Here is a 20585-nt window from a genome sequence, read left to right on the forward strand (position 1 = left end):
GGTAACTATTGAAAGATATTAATTTAGTGCCATTGTATTGCCTGTAAGGTGATTGTTACTGTATATTGTTTCTGTTCCTTTCTGGTCTACTACTTTTAGGCTCTCTCTTTGCTTAGAGGACCTCTTTCGATATTTCCTGTAGGGCTGGTTTGGTGTTTGCAAATTTTTAAAAATTTTTTGGTCCTGGAAGCTTTTTATCTCTCCTTCTATTTTCAATGATAGCTTAGCTGGATATAGTATTTTTGGCTGCATATCTTTCTCATTTAGTGCTCTGAATATATCATGCCAGTTCTTTCTGGCCTGCCAGGTCTCTGTGGATAATTCTGCTGCCAATCTAATATTTCTACCATTATATGCTTCAGACTTCTTGTCCCAAACTACTTTCAGGATTTTCTCTGTGTCACTAAGACTAATAAGTTTTAGTATTAGATGATGGGGTGTGGACGTATTTTTATTGATTTTGAGGGGCATCCTCTGTGCCTCCTGGATTTTGATTCTTGTTCCCTTTGCCATATTATGGAAATTCTCCACTATAATTTGCTCCAATATATCTTCTTTCTTTCTTCTTCTTGAGATCCCAATTATTCTAATATTGTTTTGTCTTTTGGTATCACTTATCTCTCTAATTCTCCCTTCATGGTCCAGTAGTTGTTTGTCTCTCTTTTGTTCAGCTTCTTTATTCTCCGTCATTTAGTCTTCTATATCACTAATTCTTTCTTCTGCCTCATTTATCCTAGCAGTAAGACCCTCCATTCTTGATTGCACCTCATTAATACCTTTTTTGATTTCAGCTTGATTAGATTTTGGTTCTTTTATTTCTCCAAAAAGGGATTTTATTTCTCCAGACAGGGTTTCTCTAATATCCTTCGTACCTTTTTCAAGCTCAGCTAGCGCCTTGAGAATTGTCATTCTGAACTCTAGATCTGACATATTACTGATGTCTGATTGATTAGGTCCCTAGCCATTGGTACTGCCTCTTGTTCTTTTTTTTTTGGGCTGAGTTTTTCTGCCTTGTAATTTTATTCAGGTAAGAATATGTGAACGAGAGAATAAAATACTAAAAGGGTGGCAAAGACCCCAGAAAAATGTATGCTAACCAAATCAGAAGAGACCCCTAAGTGGGGGGAGAAGAAAAGGGGTAAAAAGAAATTAAAAAGTGTGTGTGTGTATATATATATATATATATATATAATAGACTGGTGAATAGAAGAGAGCCACCCACTTGATTTGGGGTATATTTTTGTCTCTTTGAAGAAACTACCTCCCCAAATTTTTAAGAACGAGAAACGTATATATACACACAAAAAGGGTAAATACATTGAAGGGATGGAATATGATTGTAAAGATGAAAATTTAAAAACAATTCTAAAAAAGGAATTGATAGCTTAAGTTGGTCGGAAAAAGAAAGTAGGGGAAAAAAAGGTGGTGGGGAGCGAATGTGCTCAGGCTGAAACTAGACCAAATCCCTGTGCTAGATTTATGGTATATTTTGATCTATTAGAATAAATTGTATCAGAAATTTTTTAGGGAAAAACATATATGTATATCAAAAATAAGGTTAAATCCAATGGAGAATAAAATATGACTATAATAATGAAGGTTTAAAAATATTTTCTTTTTTAGAAAGGTACTGTTAAGATAAACTAGTTAGAAAATGTTAAAAGTGGAAAGAGAAAAAGTTAAAAAAATTAGAAAAAAGAAAAAAATTTAACTTTGCAAGAGTAAAGGATCATGGGGAGAAAGCCATGAATTCCATGCATTGCTTTCCCCTAGCTCTGGAGTTCTGCTGTTCTCCTTGGTCGGTGAGCTTGGTCTTGGCTTGATGTTCTTGCTGATCTTCTCGGGGAGAGGCCTATTGTAGTGATTCTCAAATGTCTTTGCCCGAGTTGGAATTGCACTGCCCTTTCCAAGAGTCAGGGTAAGAAATCTGCTCGAGTTTGTGCTCAGGAGCTTTTGCTCCCTGAACGCTTTCTGTAGAGCTCTGGAGGACAGGAATGACAACAGCGGCCTCCTAATCTCCAGGCCGGAGGAACTGAGATTTCGGGGCCCTACTCCTCAGTGTGCCCTCAGAGAAAGGGGATCAATCACTCCTGTCTCCCTGGTCTCTGGCCCTGCTCTGGGCTCACCTGGCCTGTGACTGAACGTTTCTGTCTCTGGCACACAGCCCCGTTTTGAGTTTCAAAACCCAGCAGATTCCTGCCTCCAGAGGAGGAAGGTGGATATCCTGGATCTGCCACTTGTGGTGTCCCAGCTCAAAGAGTGGTGGCATGACTGTGTTGCGGATCACAGTTTAAGGTAACCCTGAGCTGAGAGCTCACTTCTCGGCTCCATCTCTGTAATCGGCTTCCCCATTCCAGTATCTGGGAGCTCTGCCACACTCAGACACCTCCAACCCTGCAGATCTTGAGACCACACTGTCCCTGTGAGGGCTCCACCCCACTTTGGGTTCACTTCCTGTACCTCCTACCTTTCAGAAAGTGGTCAATTTTCTGTTCCTAGAATTGCTGCTCTTCTCCTTTTCAATCTCCTCTTGAGTTTGTAGGTGTTCTGAATGGTTTGATATCAGACTATCTAGCTGAACTCCTGTGACATGATGTCAATTCAGTCTGCTACTCCTCCGCCATCTTGCCTCTCCTCTGCCAGCGGAGCTTTTTTTATTATTATTTTATTTCTTTATTTGACAGAGAGAGAGATCACAAGTAGGCAGAGAGGCAGCCAGAGAGAGAGGGCAGCAGGCTCCCTGCTGAGCAGAGAGCATGATGCGGGGCTCGATCCCAGGACCCTGAGATCATGACCTGAGTCGAAGGCAGAGGCTTTAACCCACTGAGCCACCCAGGGGACCCTGCCAGAGCAGCTTTTAAAAATACAAATCAGTTTATGCCATTTCCCAGGAAAGAGCTTTTTAATGATTTCCCAGTGCTCAGAGAATACAGTCTGAACTCCTCACCATTTGTGAGAAGAGGTATTGTGTAATCAAGCCATTCAGGCTGCCCTCTGTCCTGCTTATAATGGTGTAGTCACACTGGTCTACTGTTTGTTCTAGAAACCCACCATGTTCTTTCCTGTGGCACAATCTGTGGGCTTCTAGTTTCCTTTGCTTATTACTATGATACAAAAAAATCTAGGGTAAACACCACTGCCAACACTAGGGGAAATGTTACTCAAAGGAGACTGATAAAAAGAAACCATGCATTCTTCTCCAAGTGCCATGATTACATACCTGATACTGCCTTTAGGAGAAGAGACAGATGAGAAAGAAAGATACATCGAGATTTCTCCTGGGCAAAAATTCCCAGCCTCTCTTCCTAGTAAATACCTGTTATATGGAAGGAAGGATCAGGGGAGTAACGCCTGCATTGATTGTTAAGGTCACATTTGAGAATCAAAAGCACTCTGTCACTGAACTACCAAATGCATTGGAATCAAAAGAAACAGATGACTGAGAATAAAGTTAATGACATAGGTTGAGTTAAAGATGATAGAGGTGCCTGGGTGGCCCCGTCAGTTAAGCATCCAACTCTTGATCTTGGCTCAGGTCTTGAGCTCAGGCTTAGCTCATTGATCCATGCCCAGTGTGGAGCCTGCCTAAGATTCTCTCTCTTCCTCGCCTTCTGCCCCATACCTTCTCTCTCTCTTTCTCAAAAAAAAAAAAAAAGAAAAAAAAGAAAAAAGAAAAGGTGATAGACATGGGTAGACAAGGATGATCCAACATAAAAATAATTCATACCCTGCTGCGGAAAATCCAAGTGGTACAGAAGTGCCACCATGTATGTCTGAAAGGAATGTAGGGGGTCCACTGACACGAAGCAAACCACAAACCCATTTAAGAAACAGTGAGACTGTCACCTCCGGACACTCTACAGAGCACTTTCCACACATTGGCAGGTATCTGGAAGGTAATTTTCTGGAGATGGTTAAAACCAAAAGCCTCTTTACTAGGGAGCACTGAGATCAAGTGAAGGCAGAAGCCAGCACAATACTGAAGTGAGCAAATTTATACTGAATCTCACTCTTCTTCCACTGAGCTCCCAGAACTCTGGCAACCAGCCCTTTACCCTTCTCTGGCCAGAGGTTGGTAGAGTCTGATTTCTCAGGGGACTCTGACAAGTCCACAGAGAAACACCTAACGATACTGAATAAGGGTCCCCAAATAAACTTCCCAGTTAGATAATTGGACAGTGAAATTCAAATTCAATAAGCTACAAAAATGAGCTCACAGCTTTCAAGCCTTGAAAAAAGAAATAATTTGAAGCATAATTTACTTAGAACAAGATGAAGATTATGTGTGTGTGTGTGTGTGTGTGTGTACAGTGTTATGAGTTCAGACTAATAGTTGTGACACCACCATCAGAATCAAGAGAAAGAACAGTTTCATCACCTCCAATATCAAACTTCTTTTTAATCCCCAACATTTAATATGAGCAGACAATCAAAGGTTATCAAACTTGAAAGAAGCAGACTATGCACATATGCACAGAAATAATGTATTATACTCATGAACAGAAAGTAGGACATACCTTCAGAAGTAACATTTAGAGAACCAACAGATACCTGGTGGAAAGGCAAAATATGATAGCAGAAATTAAAAACCCATCGGATGGGCATTTATCCTAGAGAAATGAAGACTCGTGTTCATTTCCGTGTGTACATGAATGTTTATAGTAGCTGTATTCATAATAGCTCCATATTGGGAAAACCAAAATGTCCTTTGGCAGCTGAATGGCTAAATAAGAGGCCACGCATCCATACCAGGGAACGTTACTCAACAGTTAAGATGGATGAATAGGAGTGCTATTATGGAAAATGGTGACATGGAAGCTCCAGAAATCTTTCCCTTCACTGAGGCAACAACTGAACTGGCAGGAAGTGTCTGAAGCAGTTCTGGAACCCTCGACTCTAGTTGAGTACTTTCAGGAGAGCTTGAAGAGGAGGCTAGGAGACTGCGGTGGATTTTTCTGTTGCGGTGATGGCCAGCGTTGCACAAATCCAGCACTGTGGTGGATATTTTGCAAGGCTGATGGCCTCTAGTCCTGGTGTGGCTTTCTGGGGCCAGAGTGGGCAGTAAGGACCTTGTGCTCCAGAAATCAGGGCAGTGTTTTGACTGCCCATCCCTCCTTCTGATTGCCGAGGAGTTGGCACCAACCTCCACAAACTGAAGTGGCTTCCCTGCTGTGGTGGGACTTCAAAAGAGAGCACTCCCTTCTCCCCCCATTTTGGGAGTCAGACCTTTAAGGACATCTTTGTCAGGTCCCTGGCTGACCTCAGAGACAATAGAATAGAAACCACAGCAGTGAACACACAGTTTGGAAAAGTCCTACATGGATGACTCCAGCTCTCAACAAACAAAAAACCAGCACTCTCTGAGGTGTGGAAATATGTAATTTCCAGGGTTACCATGTTATAATACTCAGAATGTCCAGGCTCAAGGGAAAAAACAAACAAACAAGCAACGGAGCATATCTGTTAGTTTACTAAGTTTACCATAACAAAGTACCACAAATTGGGGACTTAAACCACAGAATTCTATTGGAAGTCCAATATCAAGGTAGTTGACAGGATTGTTTCCATTTAATTTCTGTGAAGGAGAATCTGTTCCATCCCTTTCTCCTAGTTTTCGGTGTTTTGCTGGCAATCTTTGTCATTCCTTGGCTTATAGATCTTACCTTATCTTCACTTGGGATACCCTGTTAGAGTGTGTATGAGTATCCAAATTTTTCCCTTTTGAGAAAGACAACACTTACGTTAGATTACGAGAACCACCCTACTCTAGAGTAACTTCATCTTAACTAATTACACGTACAATGACCCTATTCTAAATAAGATCACATATTAAGATACTGTGGGCTAGGACTTCAAGATGTGAATTTTGGGAGGACACAGTTCAACTCATAACAACATACAAAGAAACAGGAAAGTATGACCTATTCACAGGAAAAAGAATTTGACAGAAACCATTCCAGGAGAAGGCCAGACTTTGGAGTTATTAGTCAAAGACATTAAATCCCCTGTTAAATCAATGTTAAGTATATTCAGTGAGCTAAAGGAAACTGTGGGGAAATAACTAAAGGAAGTCAGGAAAATTATGTCTGAACAAAATATCATTACAGAGATAGAAATTATGAAAAGGAACCAGACAGAAATCCTGGAACTGAAAAGTACAATAACTGAATTGAAGTATTCACTAGAAGTTCATCAACATATATGAGTATGCTGAAGAAAGCATCAGTGAATGGAGAAAAAGGAAGAAATTCTGAGAGACGAGTTGGATACTTTGAAGCACACCAACACATGCATTAAAAGAGTCCCAGAAGGGGGCGCCTGGTGGCTCAGTGGGTTGACTATCAGCCTCTTCTTTTTGGCTTAGTTCATGATCTCGTGGTCCTGGGATGGAGCCCAGTGCCGAGCTCCACACTCAGTGAGGGGTCTGCTCGAAAGAATCTTTCCCTCTGCCCCTTCCCTGCTCACTCGCTCTCTCAGTCTAAAATAAATAAATCTTAAAAAAAAAAAAAAAAGCCCCAGAAGGAGAAGGGAGAAAATAAGAGGGGGGAAAAAAAGAGGAAGTAATGGTTAAAACTTGAAATAAATAAACCTGCGCATCCAAGCATCTGAAGGGCAACCAAGCAAGGTAAACTCAGAGATGCACACTGACATGCATTACTGTCACGTTGTTAAAATCCCAAGGAAAGAGCTAGTTTTTAAAATAGCAAGAAGGAAGCACCACATCATATGAAAAGATCTTTAATAAGGTAAATGGCTGGATTTTCATTAGAACCAGTGGAGGCCAGAAGACAGTGGGGCGAGGTAGTTGAACTTCAGAAAGAAAACTATCATCCAAGAATTTTGTGTCTGGCAAAGGATAATAAGACATTTCCAGAAAAACAAACACTGAGTGAATTCACTACTAGTTGACCTGCCCCAAAGACATGGTGAAGAGACTCCTTCAGACAGAAATGAAAGGACACCAGATCGTAACCGGAAGCTATAGGAAAAGTCGACACAAATAAGGATAACTTCTTAGGTATATATAATAATCTTTGTTATTACAGTTTTGGTTTGGTTTGTAACTCTTCTTTTTTGGCTATCAGATTCAAAATGGATCTGTATTAAACATTATAAATCCAAGTTAATGAGTATGTATGGTATAAAATGTGACCTGTGACAATAAGAATATAAAAGGAGGGGATGGAGATATATTTGGAAGCACAGTGTTTCCATGTTGTCGAAACCTTAAATTGTATTATTCCAACAAGATTATTATAAATGTAAGGTGTAACCACAATGATAATTTTTTAAATATACAAAAAAGAAGAATAAGCCACTCAGAATGATGCACTAGAAAACATAAACTAAATACAAAAAAGGTTGGGAATAAAGGAATTAAGAAGTAAGAAACCTGTAAGATCTCCAGCAAATAAATAGATAAATGCAAAAGTAAGTTCTCATTTATCAGTAATCCTGTGACAAGTAAATGGATTAAAGTCTGCTATCGAAAGACAATTTGTTCTGGGGGATGGGGCGGTAGCGAGAGGGTGGTTGAGTTAAGAACACTGGGGAAGGTATGTGCTATGGTGAGTGCTATGAAATGTGTAAGCCTGATGATTTACAGACCTGTACCGCTGGACTGATAATACATTATATGTTGATAAAAATAATTTTTAAAAGACAGTTTGTCAGCTTTCAGTTAAAAATAGAATCTATCTGTATGTTCTTTAAAGAGCCTCGCTGTAGATATAAAGATGCAGATTGAAAGCTAAAGAATAGAAAAGGATCTTTGCAAATAACAAAAAGAGCTTTATTATTATTTTCAGACAAAATAGAATTTAAGTTTAAAAAGGTACAACGGAGAAAAAAGGATGTTACATATTGATTTAAAAATTCAATACAGCAAAAATATGTAACAGTTGTAAACATATGCAGCCTAAAAATATATGAGGCAAAACTGACAGAAAGATAAATGGACACTTCTGCAGTAATAGTGGAGACTGGAAAATACTCTTCCTTCATTAATGGCTAAAGCAAGCAGACAGGATACGAAAGTGGGATACGTGAGCACCTATAAACCAATTAGATCTAATGTACATTAGGACACCCCGCCCAGCAACAGCAGAATACACATTCTTCTCAAGTGCAAATGGAACATCTCTGGGATAAACCATATGTTAGAGCACTAGACAAGTCTCAGTAAATTTTAAGATTGAAATCATATGAAGTATCTTTTCTTATCACACTGGAATGAGACTAGATATCAGTAACAAAGGAAAACTTTTTAAAAAGGCCAACGGAAATAAACTCTTAGCTAGAGTGACTAGGAAAAAAGAAGACTCCGATGGTTAAAATCGTAAGTGAAGGTCACTGTGGCCAAGATCAAGGAGGTTGTTGCCTGTGTTCTCTGGGATTCTGATGGATTCCTGTCTCACATTTAGGTCTTTCATCCATTTTGAGTTTATCTTTGTGTGTGGTGTAAGAGAATGGTCCAGTTTCATTTTTCTCCATGTGGCTGTCCAGTTTCCCCAACACCATTTGTTGAAGGGACTGTCTTTTTTTTTTTCCCCATTAGATATTCTTTCCTGCTTTGTTGAGGGTTAGTTGACCATAGAGTTGAGGGTCCATTTCTGGGTTCTCTACTCTGTTCCTTTGATCTATGTGTCTGTTTTTGTGTACCACATCTTCTTTATCCATTCATCTGTCCATGGACATCTTGGCTCTTTCCATAGTTTGGCTATTTTGGACGTTGCTGCTGTAAACTTTGGGATGTAGGTGCCCCTTCAAGTCAATGTTTTTGTGTCCTTTGGATAAGTACGTAGCAGTGCAATTGCTGGGTCATAGGGTGGCTCTAATTTTAATTTTTGAGGAGCTTCCATACTGTTTTCCAGAGGGGCTGCACCAGTTTGTGTTCTTACCAACAATGCAAGAAGGGTTCTCCTTTTTCCTCATCCTCACTAACATCTGTTGTTTCCTGAGTTGTTAATTTTAACCATTCTGACTGGTGTGATGTGGTATCTCACTGTGGTTTTGATTTGGATTTCCCTGATTCCCAGTGATGTTGAGCATCTTTTCACATGTCTGTTAGCCACCTGGATGTCTTCTTTGGAAAAGTGTCTATTCATGTGAAAGACAGGTTTTTATTTTCTCAGTTCTGGAGCCTAGAAATCTGAGCCCAAGGTGTCATCAGATTCTTTCCGTGGGCCATGACAGAAGGATATTCCAGGCCCCCCTCCTTGGTTTGTAGATGGCTGTCTTTTCTCTATGTGTACATCTTCCCTCTGAGTGTGTGTCCTAATTTCTTTTTCTTGTAAGGACACAGTCATATTGGATTAGGGCCACCATAATGACCTCACTTTAACTACCTCTTTAAAGATCCTATCCAAATATGGTTACATTCTGGACTATTAGGAGTTAGGATTTCAAAGTACAAATTTATGTTGAGGCTGTGACATAATTCAGCCCATAATAGAACTAAAAGAATTTAGCAAAGTTGCACGGCATGAAAACACACAAAAATCAGTTGTATTTCTATGTACTTGCCATGAGCTCTCCAAAAAGGAAATTTAAAAAAATAATTACAATAGGATTAAGAAGAAATCTTAGGAATAAATTTAACCCAGATGGCAAAAGACTTGTACACTGAAAACTTTGAAACACTGTTAAAAGAAATAAAGGGAGACCTCATTAATTGGAAAGACATTGCCTCTTCATGGATTAGAATACAGTAATGTTAAGACTTAGGATAAATCCTGGTTGGTAGAGGGAAAATTAAGTCTAATGCAAAACAAGATACTCTTTAATTCCATAGAAAATTAAAAGTTCATGAGAGTAAAATAACCATAGTTTACTATGTGACTCAGATGTAAATAGCTTAATTTAAGAAATAGCTTTACTGAGATAGAAGACATATACCATACAGTTAACCACTTACAGTGTGCAATTTAGTGAGTGTTAGCATCTTCACAGATTTGTATGCACAGTGCCAGAACAAAACCAGGTACCTGTTAGCAGTCCCTCCCTGTGTTCCTCCATCCCCTCACCCTTGGCTCCAGGCAATCACTAATCTAATTTCGGCCTCTGTAGATCTGCCTGTTGTGGGGCATTTCCTGTAAGTGGCATCATTTTGTATGTGGTCCTTCGTGACAGGCTTCTTTCTCCTAGCGTCAGCTAGTTTTCCAGATTCATCCTTGTCGTGGCGTGTGCCAGTGCTTCATTTCTTTTGATTGCTGGATAATAATCCATTATATGGAGAATACATGTTTTATTTATCCATTCATCAGCTGACAGACAAGTAGATTGTTTCCCCTTTTTGGCCATCATGAGTAAAGCTGCTCTGAGCATTCCTGTACAAGTTCTTGTGTGGACATAGTGCTATCTGTTTTCTTGAATCTATACCTATGAGTAAAATTGCTGAGTCAGAGGTAACTCTGTGTTGAACGTTTTGAGGAACTGGCCAAGTGTTTTCCAAGCTGCACCATTTTACATTCTCAGCAACAATGTATGAGGGTTCCAGTTTCTCCACATCTTAGCCAATCCTTGTTATTGTCTTTTTTGATTATAGCTGTCTGTAGTGGGTTGAGTGGTGACTCCCCAAAAGATATGTCCACAGCCTAGCCCCTGGAACCTGTGAATGTGACCTTGTTTGGAAAAGGGGTCTTTGCAGGTAGAATTAAATTAAGAATCTTGAGATGAGATTGTCCTGGATTTTCTGGCCGTGTACCCAAGAACAGGTATCCTTATAAGATAGAAGAGGAGAAGGCCATGTGAAAACAAAAGCAGAGATTGGAGTTATGTAGCCAAAGACAAGGAACATCTGGGGACACCAGAAGCTTAAAGAGGAAAGGAATACTCCTTTTGGAGCCTTTGGGAGGAGCCTGACTGTGCAGATACCTTGATTTCAGATTTCTGGCCTTCAGAACTGTAAAAATATTAACTCCTTTTGTTTTAAGCCACCAAGTCTTGGTGATTTGTTGGGGCAGTGCTGGGAAACTAATACACCAGTCTAGTGGTGTCTCTTTACAGTTTCCATTGCATTTCCCTGATTACTAATGGCTACAGTTTCCATTTGCATTTCCCTGATTACTTTCATGGCCTTATTGGCTAGGTGTACATCTCTTTTTGTTCAAATGCCTTTTTAGATCCGTGGCCCTTTTAAAAATTGGGTTGTTGCTCTATTGAGTTCTAAGAGTTCTTCTTATGTTCTACTTCCAAGTCTCTTACCAGAGAGATGATTTATAAAACCTCTCGCCCATTTGGCAGGTTGTCTTTTGATTCCTTTGATGGCTTCCTCTGAAGCTCAGAAGTCTTTCATTTTGATGAAATCCACTTTATCTATTTTTCTGTTGTGTTTTTGACATCTCATTGAATAAACTGTTGCCCAGTCTAAAGTCGTGAAGATTTATGCTTGTTTTTCCTTCTAAGACTTTTATCAGAGCTTTTAGCTTTTACATCTATATCTTCAATCCATTTTGAGTTAATTTTTGCCTATGATGTGAGGTAGGGGTCCAGCTTCATTCCGTTGTGTGTGAATATCCAATTGTCTGTGAATAGCTTGACTTAGTAAAGCAAAGACTGATAATTGATTTAGCTGAGAAAATATCTGTAATTGGGAGGATGAGTGGGTCAGGAAGGGTGTCCAGTGTGTGGGTGGTAGGGGCTGAGGAAGAAAGGGAGTTAAATCCTCCTCGCCAGTAGAGGCAAGTCAATAAAGCCTAAAATGGAAAACTCAAGAAGTAGCAACATAAGCATGTTATTTAGAAACATGGAAGTAAATAAAGAGATGAAAGCAACCTAGAGATGCTGATTTCAGTGCCTGGCCCCTTCCCTAGAGATGCTAACTTAACAGGTTGGGCGTGTGTGCACCCCACCCTAGGATTCTAATGAGCAGCCAAGGTTGTGAACCGTTGATCCAGAGGTGCTGACTTTGGCCAATCTATGGGCATTTTCTCCTGCCCACAACTCATTTACAACGTATATAGTTCTAGAAGGAGAAAGAGTGCTCACTATGATACTTAATTAAGCTGACAGAAGAGGAGAAAAGTGGAAATAGTTTAATGTCTGAAATCTGCATTTTGGTTAAGAAACAGACTCGGGGCGCCTGGGTGGCTCAGTGGGTTAAGCCGCTGCCTTCGGCTCAGGTCATGATCTCAGGGTCCTGGGATTGAGTCCCACATCGGGCTCTCTGCTCAGCAGGGAGACTGCTTCCCTCTTTCTCTCTTTGCCTGCCTCTCTGTCTGCTTGTGATCTCTGTCTGTCAAATAAATAAATAAAATCTTTAAAGAAAAAAAACCAGACTCAAATTGTAAAGAACTGAAGAATAAAATGAGACCAACAAAATAAAATCATTTCTAAACCAGGCAGATACAACTGCAGCACTGATCTGCAGATCCAGCAGTAGGAAAACATACTCTTTAACAAACAAAAATGAAAAGCAGTTGCCTCCAGTTGATTGAAATGGACATGGGAGACAGACATTGTTGTTTCATAATAGAGCTTCGAAAATTACGTCTAATAATTGTGCATAATTTGATAAATTAAAAAAGAGACAATAACAGATTCTGAATAAGGAGAGCAATGGGGAGACGAGCCCTACTGGATATTAAAATTTATCATATAGCTGTAATACTTAAAGTTGTACCATAGTGGCATACAGGTGGATGGAAAGAGGAGTGGAATAGAATATGAAACCTGGGAATGGGTTCAAATGCTTAGAAGAATTCATACATGATAAAGGTCATATTTTATTTTTAATCAGTGCGAAGAGACATTCATTTTAAGGCATTGGAATAAGTGGATGGCCATTCAAGAAGCAAGTAAACTTAGATCCACACTTCACATCCACTTTGAACAAGGAGGACCAAAGATTTAAATAAAATAAAATCTTCCAAATATTAAAGGAACATCATACACAGAGCACAAATGGGAGAAAGAAGGAAAGGGAATTGAAACATGTGAGCAGAATGGCATGGGACAAGCCAGGAACAAGCTTGCTGTGGGGAAAATCTTGTTTAAAACCCCAGAGCTTTCACCATCTCTTTTCTTAAGCTGCATTTTAGGAAGTACTGTCTTGATGTAAAGAAGCATTTATCTTCTATTCCTAATAGCCACAGAGATTGATAAGTTTGTATTAAAGTATGTGAAAAGTTTGTTGCTTTTCTGTTAAATACAAGTTAAATATAATGGTTTTATTACAAGTAACTGTGTTCTATGATAGCTTTTAAATAAAAATTTCATTTTTATTAGCTATGCACCAACAATTGATGCTTCCCTAACATTGAAAATGTTTATTTCTGGATGGTGGGTTTTTTTGTTTTGTTTTATTTTTTTGTTTTTACTTTCTTTGTGAATTTCTTCACTGCCTTATTCTTATGATAACCTTGTATCGTTTTTATAAAAAGAATAAAGACATAATTCAAAATACAAAGTACAGAATCCTATTAAAGAACAAAGCACCAGTATTTAAATGCTTCCACTGCGGATTTTAGTTCGGAATTCATTTCTTGCCCTGGCAGCAGACGTTAATCTACCGCCTTCTGTATGGCGCGACTAGGAGTGGAGGACGTGTTGTACTGTGTCCTGGTTCCCAGCTGACCAGGCCAGGTTGAGAGCCTTCCAGGTGCACTCAGAGCACTGGAGGGAGGGCTCGCAAGTAGCAGGGGTAGTGTTCTTAATGTCCGTGAATGACTGGCACTATTTCATTTCTTCTGCTTTTCCCTAGATGTGGTGTTGCTGTGGAAATTGTAGGCAGGGTGTCAATTCACTTAAGCAGAATCTCAGTCTTTATTTACCTTCTCAGGTGCCAGAGGGCCGACTGCATTGCCCTGGACAGTAGCAGCCTAGAAAGGTTTGAAAATGGAACTGAATTAATTGGGAGATGTTTTTGGATTGACAGCAGAGCAAAAAAATAATAATTAAAAGAAGGTCCACATACTTGTACAGTTGGTATTTTAGGACAGTGGCCCAGAAGCTCCCATCACACACCCAAGTCAAGATCATAAAATTTCAAATTGGTGAAAGCTGTTCTAGAGATGATCATCTTTGTATAATTAAAGAGCACATGAGGGAATGGTTTTCACAGACATTGATCTTGGCCTATTTCTTCCTTGTCTTGCAGGTGTATCATACTTTTTTCTGGCCTCTTGAGTGGACAGTGGCTGGCAGAGACAACAATACTTGCTATGCAAAGATAATTTGCAATAAATTCGACAACGTACGTAATACAATTGGACGCTAAAAAGCTGTCATTTTAAACTTCGCTTTTAATCTAGTATTTGGGTTTGAATGATCTCTTTCAAGACTGCTTTCAGGGCGAGGCAGGAATCCTTCAAAGTGCTACCCAGTCCGTGTGTTTGTGTTTGTGGACGTTGAACGCATGACAGACGGTAAGGGAGGCTAATACCATTAAAAAAAAAAAAAAGTTATTGAAAGATAGCTCTTCCCAGAGCTATCTAACTTAGCAGTTTAGAGCCAGATGGTCTGTGAAAATTTTGGTCATCAACTGATAAAAGGTAGGGCGCGTGTGTGCCTTTTGTAAATTGACCAAATGTGTGTCAAAGCCTTTAGAAAGAGATGCTTGCATGGTGTGAAAACCTGTTAATTAACTGATTCCTAATGAAGGCTTTCATGAAAGAAGAATTGGCGGGGTGGAGAGCCGGTAGGCAGAGGCTCTCGGCCTCCCCCGTTCTTGAGGTGAGCATGAAATTGATAATGGACGCCTGCATTGTTGGGGTTGAAAGCACAGCTTACTCACAACTTGTTTTGTAAAGAACCCTGAGTGTAGAAAGCAGTGGGACTTGGTTCGCCCCTTTTGAAGAATTGCTATTTCTGGAGTATCGCCCTAGGACTCCCTCCCTTCCTGTGGCTGTATGGCCTGTGCCCCACAGGCACTTCCTGTGTGGTCTGCCCTCACACGCTGCCTCCGTTTTCATTTATAAGTGGAGATTTCATCAGAGGTCCTTTGTCTCTCCGGGCTGCCCCCCTTCTCCCCAACTTTGCCGCATGATCCCCCATCTCCGAGATTCCAGCTCAGGGGCCTTCTGTGGGGCCCCGAGAACTCCCACTTCTCATGCACAGCTCCCGTGGCCTCTGAGGGCCAGACCCCTGAGAAATTCCGCTCCTGGAGCTCTCCTGTGAGCGCCCACCACTAAGTGTACATGAGGCCGCTTGTTTGCTCTTTCTCAGGAACGTGGGCAGCAGAGGTCTCTCTTCTGCCCTTCTGCCTTCTCTCTCTTACCTGTTGAGCACTTTCACTAGTGAACATCAACATGGAGACTAGAGTCTGATGAAAAAACACTGGACGGCCTAAAATGCACTGTCCTTGGAGACAGACTTTGACTCTTGCTCCCTGTCTTGGTGGGTCTGCTCGTCCCCTGCACCCTGTCCCTCCCTACATGCAGGCCTGGGTGAAAGGCCCGCTCTGGCTGCTCCTAGTTATGTCAGGAGCCTGGCAACATGCTTCCTGGGCCGGAAACCACTGCATTTCCAAACCCTGACTTATCCAAGCCCTAGAATTATTCCAGCGTTGGACTTTAATTCAGATTTGTTATGTTGTTGTTTAGCACCATCTCAGCATAATTTGGAAATTTACATCGTACTAATGAACTCCTTCATGCGGTGGGTAAATTGCTTGTTCTAGTAAATTTGAGTGCAAATTAACTCTGGATGTGCATTTGCTGGCTCATTTAGTAGATTCTTACAGTGGTTCAGTTTCATGATAATGTTCTCTGCTCAGTTCAACATAAGAGTTCTTTTTCTGTGGTAGCTGCCGTAAATGTTCACTGTGAACTTGCAATAAATAGATTCCTATTCCGATCATTAACCTACCGGGCTTCTCTTTCTTACGTTCGCCTATTCAAGGAGCGGGTGATAGGATTCCACGTTCTCGGACCGAATGCCGGTGAGATCACCCAAGGGTTTGCAGCCGCAATGAAATGTGGGCTCACAAAGCAGCAACTGGACGACACCATCGGAATTCATCCCACATGTGGTGAGGTATGGAGATAGGGTTGGTTTTTACTGATTTCAGTTGGTATGGTTTGAAAAACTGTTGTAAAGCCCATCGTCAGAAAGATTTTGTATTTGACTGCCTCGTACATTTTAAAGGTTAATCTAGATGTGATATTGTAAACGTGTTTTCTTAAAGCAATACTGAAATACTGATGGCTAGATATAAATGTGCTTGGTTTTCTTCCTTTCAAACAGGTGTTTACAACCTTGGAAATCACAAAGTCGTCAGGACTAGACATCACGCAGAAAGGCTGCTGAGGCTAGGCCCGCTGCTGTTGTGATTTTCCTTGTCCTATTCCCATTTCTCTCAAAAATAAGAATGCCCCTGGGTCAAGCGAGTCGGTGCTCAGGCACCTACTCCAATGCGTGGGGCACAGTGCTGGACTTCTCTTCCCAGCACAGAGATGAAAAGGATGAGGAGGCAAGACGGCAGCGGGCGTTGTGCTCAGTGGGCTTGGCTGGCTGGGAGAGGCACGTAGGCTGCCTCCTTGACGTCTTAGCTCGGAACCCGTTGTGAGGTGAGCTAAGGCCGATGCTCTTCCATGTCAGACTCGAGCTTCCCTCTGAAGGACCTTGAAAGCATTACAACTCACCCAAGTTAATTTTTCTGGTTGCTGGTATTTTTATCCCCATGCTTTGTTGTTTCTCTGAAAGTGTTTTTTCGGTGTGGAAACTGACTGTAAAGTGGCAAGTCTCCAGGACGTGGGCCTGGAATTCTGTGTGGTCACTGATGAGCGGTGTCCCAGAAGTGCCTTCAAGTAGCTGGCTGTGGCACGTGGGTGCCTTAGCAGGAAGTTGGGCACACCGAGTAGAGTCAGCTGTACACACCACACCCACCGTCAGACTCCCGCCTCGTGCCTCACCCTCTCTGGGTTCCCGGTGGCAACCACCTCGGAGTCCTCTCTTGTTACTGTCTCATGTCAGACATGCTCGAATGTCTTCTCTATGTTGATCTTAAGAGTAATATTAAAAAGTTTTAAATACTGTATGATGTGAGATCTAATTAACTTAAAACTTTAAAATGATTCAAATCCATATCTATTGAGTTACAGTCAAGTTCAGTAAATGGACAAGTGATGGGAGATTCTTTTTGAATCTGCACTCCTGTCAGCATCTAAAAGGCCCTTGAAGTGGGGGTCTACCCAAGGTCCTTCTGGAAAATCTGCTGTTTTCTTGAGAAGCGCACCACAGAGTGGCCAATGCAAGGAAGGCAGCCTGTGCTCTCTTGAACAGGACATTAGCCATGAACACACTGTCGTAGGATTGGATAGTTCTTGGTCAGGATTTCTAGCCATAGGTTTCAAATGAAAGATTTGAAGCCATTCAGCAGTTGGGGAACACCAGCGGAGTCTTTGAACACCTAGACGAGCCTTTGCTGCCCTCTCTGGAGACAGGGAATGGAGCAGGGCTAGAGTGGGGATGGGACCCAACAACCTGACAGAGGATCTGGTTATTGAGTTGCCTTTTCACTGGGGAGAGAAACATACAAATATAACTCTGGAAAGTAAGCTGGTCATAGGGATTGCTACCACCCAGCTAGAGATAGCCAGGTACAACAGGAAGACACTATGAACTTCCACTGGATATGGGGGGAAGGGTAGTTGTTGGTCAGAGTTTAATGAAAGCATCTGTATTTGAACTGAACCATGAGAGGTGAGTAGGATTTCAAGGATTTAAAGCAATCTGGAGAGATTCTGAATGGTGCTTTTGAAGGGTTCAGCTATAATTCTAGATAAAATAATTTAAAAAAACCTTTTTGTTACTATATTGCTGAGCACCACATACATAGAAACAACCAAGCATTTGCATGACCCCAAATGAAATGAAACCAGGAAGCCTGAGAGTGGGTTCTGTTTGCACTCAGCATAATGCAGAAAACCTTAAAGCCCAGGTGTGCCCAGGTGAATTTTCAAATGGGAAGCCTTTGTGTAAATCTGAGACCCCAGTGGGCTGTACCACCAGTGGGAGGATAAGCGAAAAACATACCCTGTTTCCCAGAAAGAAGTAGCAAGGAAATTTGGCTTTGTTCTTAGGCGGAAGGAAGTACTCCACCCAAAGAATTTTAACCACTGTCCGAGTAGCAGGCTATTGGGAAGGCTAGTTATCTTCCCTTTGCAAGGAGGAGATTGGGCTTAGATGTAAACCCATCTGTAGTTGGCTCCCCCATACACTCCTTCCCCCTTCTCTTTGCTCTCTCTTCTCTCCTGGGGGTAAAGGTGGGCCTGAGATAATGGTGACAGATTAGGTTGAACAGAAGATAAAACTTGTATGTGCCTAATAACATACAGATGCCTACATATTTGCAAGGAAAAACAAACATCCTCCATTATGGTAGAGATTTTAATATTCCTCAGTAGTTAGATTAATACAAGAAAAGTCAGTAAATTACTGAGCCATCAATTACTAAGCCATCAAAAAGAATGAATCTTGTCATTTACAACAACATGGATGGAACTAGAGAGCATTATGCTAAGTGAAATGTCAGTCAGAGAAAGATAAATACCATATGGGGGCGCCTGGATGGCTCAGTAGTTTAAGCCTCTGCCTTCGGCTCGGGTCATGATCTCAGGGTCCTGGGATCGAGCCCCGCGTTGGGCTCTCTGCTCAGTGGGAAGCCTGTTTCTCCCTCTCTCTGCCTGCCTCTCTGCCTACTTGTGACCTCTCTCTCTGTCAAATAAATAAAATATTAAGAAAAAAAAAAGATAAATACCATATGATTTCACTCATATGTGAAATTTAAGAAACAAAACAAATGAACATAGGGGAAGGGAAGGAAAAATAAAATAAAATGAAAACAGAGGGAGGCAAACTGTAAGAGACTCTTAACTGTAGAAAACAAACTGAGGGTTGCTGGAGGGGAGGAGGGTGGAGAGATGGAGTACTTGGTGATGGGCATTAAGGGGGCATGTGATGGAACGAGCACTGGGTGTTATATGCAACTGATGAATCACTAAATTCTACACGTGAAACTAAAAGTATAGTACATGTTAACTAAATTGAATTTAAATAACAAATTTTTAAAAGTTAGTACAAATATAGGATTGGATAATACAATTAACAAGCTCAGTTTAATGAACTCGGAAAAGCATCACATTCAACATGGAAATTTCCTCATTTCAAGCACATTTGAAATATTTATGAAATTTGCCCATGGTAGAATTCAACAAATTTCAGAAGACTGATATCACAAAGGGATGGGAAGAAAGATTTCTGCTGTGGGACTAACACTAAGAATGTGGGACCTTAAAATCCATACAGTATGATGGAAAGTGGAGTATGGTGGTAGTGTGAGGTGAGTGAGGGGTTAGAGGGAGACCAGGCTGGGAAGAACTAGATTAGAGCTAGGATCCAATCAACAACAAGTGAGGAGTTCTGGAAAAATCCTAGATTTTGAAGAGTGATGACTTAGGAATGCCTGGTCCTGTGACTTATGACATATGACTTATATGAAAGAACAAGTTGCTTAACTTTGTTTATTCTTCATTTATTAGGTATGGACAATATGGCCTGTTTCAAAGACTTAAAACAGTTAAGTTCCTGGCATACTGCATATTGGTGTGGGATATCTTGGCTTCTGTGATGATGAATAGGGGCCTTATTAAGGAAAGTTCTTGTAGACACACAATAGTTTTGAAATAGGTAGTCTAGTGGGAGAAATATTGACAAATCCGTGCTTTGGCAGACTTCACCATGGTAGATAGCCTCCAGGTTGGCTCCCAGGTTGGATTCCCCAGCTGCAGGTTGTCACATCCTTGTGCAGAGTCCTCCCACATTGTATCACGGTTGGTCTCTGTGACCAGTAGCATGTTGCAGAACTGGTGGTATGCACTTCTAAGATTAGGTCATAAAAGGACTGCAGCTCTTAAGCTGGTCTCATGCACTCTCTTGGATCACTTATTCTGGGAGAAGGCAACTACAGTGCCATGAAGACTCTCAGGAGGCCCATGAAGAGGCCCAGATGGTGAAGAACTGAAGTTTCCAGCCAACAGCAAATACCTAAGGTCTGCCAGAATCTGTGTGAATGAACTTGGAAATGAATTCTTCCCCGTCAAGCTTTCCCCCAGCTAGCAGCCTGACTGAAATTTCAATAGCAGCTTTGGGCTACTCACAGAGTCATGACCCTCAGGAACTGTGAGATAATTATTTTTTAATCTAAGTTTTGGAGTAATTTGTTACACAGCAATGGATATCTAATATGGCCACCAAGGAAAATTAAAAGTAGTACAAATCTATTCAGATAACTAAAATGACTAAAATGTTTTGGGAACTTTTTTTCTTAGGACAGACAAATAAAGCTCATACAGATTTGGGATTTCAACAAAAAAGGGATTGGAGCTCAAACTTAGTACTGAACTGAACTCCTCATCATGGAGAAGGTAACCCCAAACAAGAAGGCTCAAGAGGCCTGAGTGGAGTGCTTTCTGAGTTGGTGGTCTTGGGTTGTGACTATGATAGGTCTCTGCTAAACTTCCTTGGAGCATCCATGATTGTCAAAGCTGACATTAAAAAACAAAAAAGTCCTGGGGAAACCTGTTCATCATACAAAGGTGGGTTCATCAAACTTAGCAAGGGAGAGCACTACCTTAACAGAGTCA

The 20585-nt window shown here is 41.0% G+C and overlaps 1 protein-coding gene across 2 annotated transcripts in view; it reads left to right on the top strand.

The window, feature by feature from the left end:
• The window catches only part of TXNRD3 (thioredoxin reductase 3), a 69928-nt gene extending 52950 nt beyond the window's left edge, over positions 1-16978 (top strand). For both annotated transcript variants that reach the window (XM_045989679.1, XM_045989678.1), the window contains 3 exons: positions 14099-14194; positions 15841-15975; positions 16186-16978. In XM_045989679.1, coding sequence (XP_045845635.1) covers positions 14099-14194; positions 15841-15975; positions 16186-16248 — 294 coding nt within the window. In that variant the 3' untranslated portion in view covers positions 16249-16978. The remainder of the gene's footprint in view (positions 1-14098; positions 14195-15840; positions 15976-16185) is intronic.
• The last annotated feature ends 3607 nt before the right edge of the window (positions 16979-20585 follow it).

The sequence above is a fragment of the Meles meles genome, chromosome 20 (assembly GCF_922984935.1).
Source record: "Meles meles chromosome 20, mMelMel3.1 paternal haplotype, whole genome shotgun sequence".
NCBI lineage: Eukaryota > Metazoa > Chordata > Mammalia > Carnivora > Mustelidae > Meles > Meles meles.